This window comes from Antedon bifida, chromosome 1, assembly GCF_963402885.1.
Source record: "Antedon bifida chromosome 1, ecAntBifi1.1, whole genome shotgun sequence".
Taxonomy (NCBI): Eukaryota; Metazoa; Echinodermata; class Crinoidea; order Comatulida; family Antedonidae; genus Antedon; species Antedon bifida.
The window spans coordinates 5,799,593-5,810,782 of NC_136226.1; the positions used below are offsets into that span (position 1 = coordinate 5,799,593).

The 11,190-nt window shown below is 32.9% G+C and overlaps 1 protein-coding gene across 1 annotated transcript; it reads right to left on the reverse strand.

Moving 5' to 3' along the window:
• Positions 1-3,389: 3,389 nt before the first annotated feature.
• LOC144858642 (uncharacterized) lies at positions 3,390-5,803 on the reverse strand. The gene is made up of 5 exons (XM_078714742.1): positions 5,694-5,803; positions 4,888-4,943; positions 4,349-4,417; positions 3,893-3,961; positions 3,390-3,600 (listed from the first exon to the last, which is right to left on the reverse strand). Exons 2-5 carry the CDS (start codon positions 4,934-4,936, stop codon positions 3,392-3,394), a joined length of 396 nt encoding a protein of 131 aa, XP_078570868.1. The 5' UTR covers positions 4,937-4,943; positions 5,694-5,803; the 3' UTR covers positions 3,390-3,391.
• Positions 5,804-11,190: the final 5,387 nt, after the last annotated feature.

Here is an 11,190-nt window from a genome sequence, read left to right on the forward strand (position 1 = left end):
CATAATAATCAACTATAGAGGGCGTTAACTAGAAAGAAAGTTTGAATTTTACTTTCAATGCCTGTTCGACATTGGTACACAGAATTTGGAAGAAAAAGAAATTTACGATATAATATGCCTGTGAACCGTATTGAAAGTAATAAATGCATACTTGAAAGTGATATTAATTTATATCAGATCATATGCCTACATCTGTCACAGACTGTCGGTAGATGTATGGTAAAAACGTTTCCGATTTAAGCTCCCAAAAAATGAAACCGTAGATATTATTCCACACCAACATTACTGAAAGATACTATGTTGATTATTAAGTTTGTTTATTATAAATTGTTGACCATTATTTAACTTAGTTCCATAACTAAGTTCCATTGCAACTATCTCCCCACAAAATTTGCTGTATAAAAATCGTTCATAAAAGTGTGATCATACACCCAACTAAAGAGGGCGCCACAACGCAAGAAGTTTGACTACTCAATTGCCAAGTATTTTTACCAGCCGTGAATATTTAGATTATGCAAATTAGGAACATGTAAGATTCAATGATGCGCGTTTAATACAGTAGTCTTTATTGTGCATTCCTGGACATTAAACAACTGTCATGGAGACTTTGCTGACTTTATATCTGTCATGGAATCATCCGGGAATGAATACTCTTAAATTGTTAGTGATTACATAATATAGATAGACCGAATAATGGATAGCCCTAAACTCAGGAAAATCTGATTGCTGGAAGTAGTAATTTTGTATCTGTGCTTTACTGTGTACGTTTGACTATACTTTGTTTTCGTTTTGTGTATTGGATTAATATGGAGCTGAGACAACTACTTTGTAGTTTCAGATATGGAATAACATGAAGTGGATTTTGTCGGGAATATTACTTTATAGAATGGTAAGAAATATTTTATCATTTGTCATTCAATCCTATGAGTACAAGGAATTTTGTGGTATTTCTACACATGTTTTCAAGTTCAATCATGGATTAATGAATAGATCTATTCATTATTCCATGGTTAAATCAACACCAAATAATACAAGCGTCCAACCACCTGTCACCACCTGTAATGCGCCAACACATCAGACTTTATTATCATTTTCCCGTTTAAGCTCAAATAATTGTATTTATAATGCCACACCTGCTAGTTATGTTTACCATAAATAGAACATTTTTTTTAACTTTAAGAGAGAAAATAGGAAATGATATAACTAACAATTTATTCGCTTGAAATTTGTAAATGCAATGTCTGGAAGAAATTTCCGTCTATTAATGTTTTGAATCGTTTGTTTTCTCAGTGTGAATGGGCGCTTTATTTTACAAAATACATCCACATTTAGAGGGCGCTATTAATTGTCCATCTAATATCGTCACTATCTTTCAAAACCCAAATATAAACTGAAACATAAAATAAGAATTAAAAAAAAACGCCATTTAATGCTGTAAAAATGGGTAGGCATACTTCAGTGACAAATATTCTCGAATCGGATCATGATCAATACGCACATCATTCTCCTCATAACAGAGTAGAAGTGAGGGCGTCCTAATTGTTTAAAATATGGAATAACAATTGACTATTTCAGTAGGCCTATAGTATATTTAATAATACGTCAATCTTATACTTTAGGCGCTTAACATTACCCCGGTATCTTTTGGATCTGACACGTCTGGAAACACACTCCCATATGTTGCAGCCAGTCAGCGCAATTGTGTTTTGACCTAATACCAGGTACCCATTTGTACACCTGGGTACGGTCGACAGAAGACTATTATAAGTAAAGTATCTTGCCTAAGTAAAGTATCTTGCCTAAGGAAGCAATTCCAAATACGACGAGATTTTGATTCGAACTGCGCCACACGTCCTGTATTTGTTTCTATTCCGTTGAAATTTGTCAATGAATATCATTATTATTTATTTAACCACAAAAAACAGTAGAAAGGTACGAAACCACCAAATTGCATAACATAAGACAATGACAAATTTGATCAATTACAAATGTCAATTATTTTCAATGTTTTATTCTATCGATTTTTTTTTTTTTTTTTTACAGCTCACTATGTCGGTCGGTTGGTCGGTCGGTTGGTCGGTAAACACTAACTCAAATTTGAGCACGCGACTGCATGCAGCCATGTATATGACCTTGTTTTACTGTGTGTTGAATTGAACCAAATTAAACACTCTACCTCATACCATGGAGAAATTAGTTAGCAACTAATTCCTCCATGCTAATACTAACAATAATTGTCATACATGACACCGTTTCAAAGGAAAATTTTATTGTTAAAATATTACAATATATAAGATGCTGAAGAATGTAGTTATTTGTCTAACGGTATCAACATTATAATAATAGTATTGATTGTTAGCACATAATTCTAGATTATTATATCACAATTAACATCAGAGCAACCCTGATAAAAGCCGTTGCTACAAGAAATACAAAAGCTTTAGTTATAGACAAGAAACCATGGCAACAAGAACTTAATAAACATTGGTATCGTCATAGCTTCATTCATTTATCATTACTTCATTTTAAATAACGTAAATTTACATCGCATGAAAATAATTATCTGACTAAAGCTCTGTCTACACTATCAAACTAGTTTGACAAAAAAGTGTGACATGGCAGTGATATGCTTAAATGTGATATAGTGATATGCCTAAATGTGGTAGTGATATGACATCATCATGTCCACATATGGGCACATCTCATTTTGTTGTCAAATAAAGTTTGATAGTGTAGACAAATCAAAGATCATTCTTAGAGTAACAAATTCGGGATTTTTCTTTCTTTTTATTTACCCAAAAAAGGTAATCATAATAAACCAAGGTAAATATAAACATACATCTGGAAGGTTAAACATTTAATAATTTATTACATAATTACATAATTGATTCTATATTAATACTCTATCTTTCTGTATATATTTATCAAATTATGACCAATTTCTGTATGTTTGAACCATTTACTAATTTTAAACCTTGACAAGTAGTACTACGTTACTAAAAATACAATCGAGACAATTAAAAATATATATATAAAATTATAAAAAAAAAAGATAAAAGAAATAATCACATGAATATCACAATGTTTATAAATAAAATATTTTGTAATAATATTGTCTGTCTGCTGAATGTCATCGCGCACAAGTACCAATAGTACTCGAATTTAGAATTCGCACATGCATATGGGATATCGTCGTTATAATCATCATGATCAAGACATTTCAGAAGATAAGCCGTTTATAATATAAGCCTTAAATTGATAAAATGAAATTGACGACAAAAGTATGCAGAGAGCTATATAAATCAATTCGGTCAATTTTGAGCTTGCCACTTTTCCCAATACACTATGCTCAATGCTCTGTCTCTCTCTGCTCTATCCTCTGCTCTTCTTTTTAAACTGAAGTGTTATTGTACACAACAATTGTACCGTTTTGTTTTGTTGCTTCAGCTTTTGGTCGTGTAGGCAAGACTCGACGAAACGTAGGCATACACGGCAGCGTCACAAGTCTTTGTAAAATGCAAATACAGCCGATAAAAAATGTAGTAGAGAGAATCGAAGCTAATGACAGTACTAGAAAAAATCCATCATTCCAAACAAGATCTACACAATAATTATAAAATAACATTGTTATATTATAACTATATTGTTTTATACTACTAATATCAATTTCTAAAAACATTTTTAAAGATGGTGGAACCAATTTTCAAAGAACCATTTCCATGTAATTTACGCCGTTTTTAAAAGTATAAACACATTTCCATCACCATAAATGTTTCAAAAGTGGAGGTTCAAACCGAAACAGCAACGCAAAGTTAACAGATAAGCAGTATTTTACCATTATTTATATACTGTACACACATTTGAATTGAAATATTTATTGAACGAATATCACCTTCAATTTTTTCTGTTACTTCTGCTTCTATAGTTACAGTATCTGTTGTATTCACCGTTTTAGGAGCCACTGTATATTAATAAATATATAATTATACCAAGTTATCAACCATTAATAAACAAGCTAATGACAGTACTAGAATAAATCCATCATTCCAAACAAGATCTACACAATAATTATAAAATAACATTGTTATATTATAACTATATTGTTTTATACTACTAATATCAATTTCTAAAAACATTTTTAAAGATGGTGGAACCAATTTTCAAAGAACCATTTCCATGTCATTCACGCCGTTTTTAAAAGTATAAACAAATTTCCACCCGCCATAAATGTTTCAAGCAGAGGTTCAAACCGAAACAGCAACGCAAAGTTAACAGATAAGCAGTATTTTACCATTATTTATATACTGTACACACATTTGAATTGAAATATTTAATGAACGAATATCACCTTCAATTTTTTCTGTTACTTCTGCTTCTATAGTTACAGTATCTGTTGTATTCACCGTTTTAGGAGCAACTGTATATTAATAAATATATAATTATACCAAGTTTAAAATTTAGAAAACACTCAAAACATTTAAAAATAGAACCGAATTAACTTAATTAAGTCGTTGAGTTGTTTTTCTACCATGCAAGTTCAATATTGCAAATTCAACCAATCAATAATCAATCAATATCTTATCTATTTCACGTAGAGGAAAAGATGTATTGTCCTCCAAAAAAACATAAAAAATGAAGAAGAAATTCAGACTTTAAAAGGCCATTTTGCAGTTTTAACAAAGTTATTCTTTTCTGTAAAAAAAAAATTAAATTTTTTCAGGTAAATAATTTTTTTTTTATCCAGTTTTGGTCAAAGTGAATAACTATTATGTGACATTAAAATGGCATATTCAACAACAAATTTGAAGAAATTGTTTAGGAGGACAATACATCTTTAAGACTTGTTTGCTTACACAACAGGATTAACTAACTACTAATATAACTTACCTGCTGTATCAATGTTGGTAAAAAGCATCAACAATAGGAAGGAATTCATAATGTTCCTTAACAACAAAATAAAGTAGTAAACAAGGTTAAGTGTTTAAAATTAAAGTTATGATGTATTCTTTTGAATCGAATGTTATCTTCATATTTAAGGCAATCGTAAACTACAGTAAAGACGATTTGCAATAACGAGCAATCTTATCAATTAAATAAATCTGGTTCCGAATATAATTAACTGAAAAAGAGACTACAGCCCATCCCAAATAGTAGTAGTAGAAGTTGACAGCATGTCAACGAAACGTCACTAAGGTATTTATACCATTTGTATATTTGGTTCAACAAAAAAGTAATACTTTTCCAGTTAATGATCTTATCTATCTTGTTGTCAATTGATCGCTGCTTGGTTTTTTCCTCTCTATTTCACACTTTTTAAACAATTTTAAATCAATTTGTAAAATTATTTTCTTTTACAAAAAAAAAGCCATTAGAACTTTCGTTTAAAAGAAACCAGTATCAATTAGTAGTTGAACTTTGCTAAAATAACATTAATCTCACGTAGAACAAATGTCGTCTGCGTATTTTTCCGGGCATTATATCTATATTTATCGGAAATGTTACCCGAGTTATCATCCTAGTACCCATTTCGCTCGAACGATTACGTGCGAATTAGAAGTAGAAACGGATACTAATTCTCGTAAATAATTTAATAAAGAATTGGAAAGCGCCGTTTTCTGTTCCGTGAAAAATTCAAAAACGTTTAGTAAATTAATCATCTGCTCTATCCTTATATAACCCTAACCTATTCCTACCTTAATATTGTTACTAGATGTTATCCAGTAATATGCAATTATTCAATTATTGCAATTAGTAATAACTAATATCATCTCCATCATCATTATTATTACCTACTTGCTTGAGTGTTATATCAAAACAGTTCCGTCCACATAGCTTGCTAGTGATGATACCAGAACCGTATTCTACGGTAGATCAATATTTTTTTTTATGATCGTATCTAAATTCTAAATTTTAACTCTCCTCACGTAAGTCCATTGAAAGGAACAACAGAGAACGTGCTGTTGCTTATATAAGCGAGGAACTATACATTCGATATTTATATGCAAATTACAGGTATAAGTATTCATGTTGCCTTGAAATACTATATGCATCTTTCTACCAATAGAGAGAAGGGATCTTTCAACCAAATAAAGAGCAAAATAAAAAGGTGATCGATTTTTAGTGTTTCTATAATAAGTGCGTTGCGTCTCTATAGTGGGAATCAAGCTTTTTTTTAAAAATCTTTTATGGGTCTCTCCCATCTTTATTCATTCAATAATATATATACAAAAAGTGGGAATCAAGCGACCCTAGCGACCGGACAGGACAACAAACAAACACAAATAAACCATCATTGAATGGAAATGTCATTTATTATAATGACGAATACTTAAATGTGTATAATTGGTAAAACATGATGAAAGTGATTCGTCTACTGGCTAGTATAGGAGTGGACAAACACTTGTCATGAGTTAGATCCATTTACTGTTTGAAAGGGCACTTAATGAAAAAGGGAGTTCTTTCGTACCTTACGAACCCACCCCGCCTCCAATTACGCTCTTACAGTACACCAATTACATAAACAACATATTTATTTACTTCCATAGTTTGTTCTCCTCTCTTAAATATACATCAGTTTACTGTGCCTTATTATTCTAGTATAGTTGGCTACTCTTTTAGTACAGTGTTACTGTACACTCGGTCACATTCTTCTTTCACATTTCTTTGGCGCCTCAACTTCTGGTGTATATGAAACTCGACGAAATCTTTTAGGAATTTTCACCAAGCTTTGTAAAACGCAAATAAAGCCAAGAAAAAGACTGAAAACTGCAATCGATGTTGTACACAACTTTAGAATAAAATCGAAGTTCCAAACAAGATCTACAAAAAAAGGTTGCTGGTGTTGAGATTGTCTGCCTCAACAGATAATTGTTAAGTAATTTGATGATGATGTTTCTTTCTTTTGTTTTTTTGTGTGTGTAGATGGTCTAATGGTGCAGTAATCATTGTAATTGTCACAATAAAAGCAAATTATGACACTTACTTCGATACTTTTTACTAGTTACTGTGAGTTGAATAGTACCGGTGGTAGACACATTTCCCTCTACAGTTGTGGTTGCGGTTTCTTTAATAATTAATTATGATAAGTAATTAATAGTTATTTCAAACATATAGGCCTATTGTATGTCATTCGTGACTTTTTCTTGTATTAAATTTATTTTGAAGACATTCGACATACCTGCTACATTCCCTGCCGTGATATGGAATTCTGTTGCAGTAATAGTGTTCATCAGATAAGTATTCTGCTTTGATATAGCAACATGTGCAGTGGACAGTTGCGGTGCAGTGGACAATTGCGGCGCAGTGGACAATTGAGGCGCAGTGGACAATTGCGGCGCAGTGGACAATTGCGGCGCCGTGGACAATTGCGGCGTAGTGGACAATTGCGGCGCAGTGGACAATTGAGGCGCAGTGGACAATTGCGGCGCAGTGGACAATTGCGGTAGACTAGTAGGCCTATGTTGCATTGAGGTTGCTATGATAGTTTCTCTCCTAGTTGCGGTAGATGTAGTCAAATGGTTAGTCGTCTGAGTATCAGTAGTCAGGGGCGCTGTGTTTGAACCAGTATGTACTGCAACATAATCTGCACAGTCTGCAACTGTGTACGATGAACATCCACAATTACCGTAGTCTCTATTCCAAGTACAATTGTCTGGTGCTAGGATACACGTCATCTCTCCCAGAGAATTACCGCCGCTAACATGACATTGAGATCCCAAATCTACATAACAGACACAGATTTTTGATTTTGATGTTTAACTAAATACATTATTATTTTATAAAAGGGTTTTATTGATGGGAATTTACTTTCATTTAAAACGATTCACTAGGCGATATATGTGAAATATGTATTACGAATTCTTCTGGTTCTTATTACTGGAGAAATCTACTGCTGATAAAGTAGAATCGGGTGTGTGGCTCACATTTAGAATTGCATCCCGTGGTGGGAAATTAGCCTATTTTATTTATTTATTTCAACAATAGTTTACGAGGTCCATCCAGCCGAAGCTGATCATTAGGGACCCTCACACAAATACAACATGACGAAAACGATAATGTAACAATAAAAATTAAAATAAATATAATTTAGATAAAGTAAAGCACAAACAAATTAGAATCAAACATTAAATGAATGAAATTTGTTTGTGTTTAAATACCCATACCTAATTTGCAATCTGACGCATGTACATTTACGTCGTACCAAAAATATCTAGGCAGAAATGTTGCAATTGGTGATTGAACGATCACTCCAGATCCGTCTGTGTTGTTAACATAAAAAATGCCATTCTGATACGTTATTGTAATGATGTCCGTCAGGATATCAAAAGCGTAAAACTCCAGATCTTGATCGTAATCACATGTACTTTTGAATTCGTAAAATCCAGGTAATAGTCTCTTTACATTGATTTCATATATAAAGGCACCTCCTGTAAACTCTGACGTAAATATGTACACGTGATCGGAATAGACATTTACGTCACCGTTAATACTAAACCGTTCTAGATTCGCGGGAAGATAAATGAACTTGTATAAATGGTTGTCAGTACCACAGCCTAGGCCTATACAAAAAGAAAAATAGTGAGCGAAAGTTATTAAGCAACCAAAAAACACTACCATAGTAATATCTATTTATCATTAAGGTATAGTTGAAAATAATGTAGCCAATGTGGATATCAAAATTATTATTTTTAAACGAGGCGAGAAATAGATCTATTTATATCTGAACATTTTAACATTAAATAATCTCTCTTTACTCATGCAAAAACATTTACTATTAATGTTTATAACATACCTATTTATACCTATACCTATCTACTGCTTTCATCTTTAGCACTAAAAAGGGAGCGCTTGGATTTTAGCCAAAGCGCCGCATACTGTTGTGTTTTTTTTAAAGTCACAGCCTGCGAATACCAAGGGCTACAATTTACATCATTATCCAGAAAAAAAAACCCCGCACAATTGTATACAAAACACGGAACCTAAAGTATCCGTTGCGGGATTCGTTGCTACATTCAAGACGTTTAGTGGATGTTTGAATCAAACCTAAGCTACATGACTTTTACCTTCATTTGCTTCAGTCAGAGTTGTACAACTTAAGAAAAGTACAACGATCGGAATTCGTATCATCATCCTTATTGTTTTTCTACAAAAAAAACACAACTAAAACATTTTTATTGTGAAAAATTCTGTCCTTGCACCCTACAGATATAACCTGCTGACGGAGATAAAATGACTAGTATCTAACTTCCTTGCAATAGTCAGTCAGATATACTACATAAGCCCTTTATCTAACCAAGTAGAAAAGTTGAAAAATACATACATAAATCTCCTGCTATATACTATACAAGCTCTACCATTTTCTTCATTTTCTATTAAAATGATATTAATTTCTTACCCTGCAGTTTTAATATAACAAATTCAAATGTAAACACGATTAACTGCGTACATATATTGCAAATTAGTTTCATCACTTTGTGTTCGTCTCTGCAACCGTTACCGAAACAAAACGATATTGTACATGCTATTAGTATTATAGATGAGTAAATCAGGTCTCTAAATCGTGTAATTCGAGATTATCTTTTGAAAATCATCTTTAATGAAACACACTGTTTAGGTACATTGTTGGACAGGTAATGATGGTACCAATAAGCAGTAAGCTGCGCTAGCTATTGTGCGTTAATGCACTCATCTCAACGTTAAGGGTCAACCAGTTTCTATAGGATCGAATAGCCTATTATAATTAGTAATAGTATCGTCGTAAAAGTACCAATTAAGCAAGTAACAATTTGGAATTGGCGGCAGGTATCAACAGGACACTTTAATCAACATCTTTTTTTCTTAATTTGGTAGACAATGGCTTTTTTTTTCACTCGAGCTCATGTGAATAGTCGGCGTTTATTTATCATTATGGGAGCTGCGCTTCAAAGTGTTGGAGAACGGAGCGTTGTAAAATGTTTCCTCTGTTTTCCTATTTGGTTTTGGTTAGCTTAGCATGTTTTATTTGATTTCTAGTCGCGTGCAACGCGACTCTACAGCTCACTATGTCGGTCGGTTGGTAAGTCGGTCGGTTGGTCGGTAAACACTAACTTGAGCACGCGACTGCAGCCATGTATATGGCCTTGTTGTGGGTAAAGCACTTAGAAACATTGTATTAGGCGCTATATAAGACTACCATTAAGAATCTATTTTGCCAGAAACCAAAGACACGGCAGATTTAAAACTAACATGGTTGGTGATGTGATATTCGATAATTCTGCAACGCATGTTTATTTTATACCAAACAGGGAAGATGTGTTAATGTTCAGTTTTGAAATTGACAACTTAGGCCTAGATGAACTTCCGTTGATTTAAGATTTAATCATTTCCATTGTTTGCGTAACCATACTTTTTAGTCGCATGCAACGCGACTCTACAGCTCACTATGTCGGTTGGTCGGTAGGTAAACACTAACTCAAATTTGAGCACGCGACTGCAGCCATGTATATGGCCTTATTTAAGGTAATACGTTGCGTATACTTGGAATGACCAGGGACATTAGTTAAGCTTAGCCCCCTCATTTGACCATTTTAGGCCCTAGCTCCCCCCCATCCCCACCACCCTATTTCAAAATCTTGGATCCGCCACTGATGACAAATAAATTAAGCGCTTAGAAACTGAACTGAAAATACTTTGTAAAGTGCAGATTGGCAGAGGGCGCGCTTATTTGATATTTCGGCTTATATTGAAGATACAGATAACCCATGGAGATAATAACTGGATATATTAATAAGCTTTTGTGACGTCACCAATATATAGTTTTGTCTCTTTATATGTGAAAAATCAGAAAGACAATTTGCAAGCAATACCAAGACACAAAAAAGCAAGATGAACAATATGTCTTTGAATAGTTTTATTTAATCTTCATAAATAATTAAAATACTCTCATAAAATAATCTTCATATATAAACCGTAGGTCCAGTGTACACATTTGGCTCATGTGCACTTTAAAGAAACTAGTACATCTTTCGAGAGGAGTAGGGGGTTACCCCGGTGTACTAGAGGGCCCCTTGATTGTCAGCATACGCTGTTTAGGGTCACCCTCTATAAATAAGGTGTAATAAATAAATAATAATAAAAATACATTATTATTTATAATAATTCTCAAAAATAAATTCTCAGAATATGTAAATAAACGTTTATTTGAATTGAATA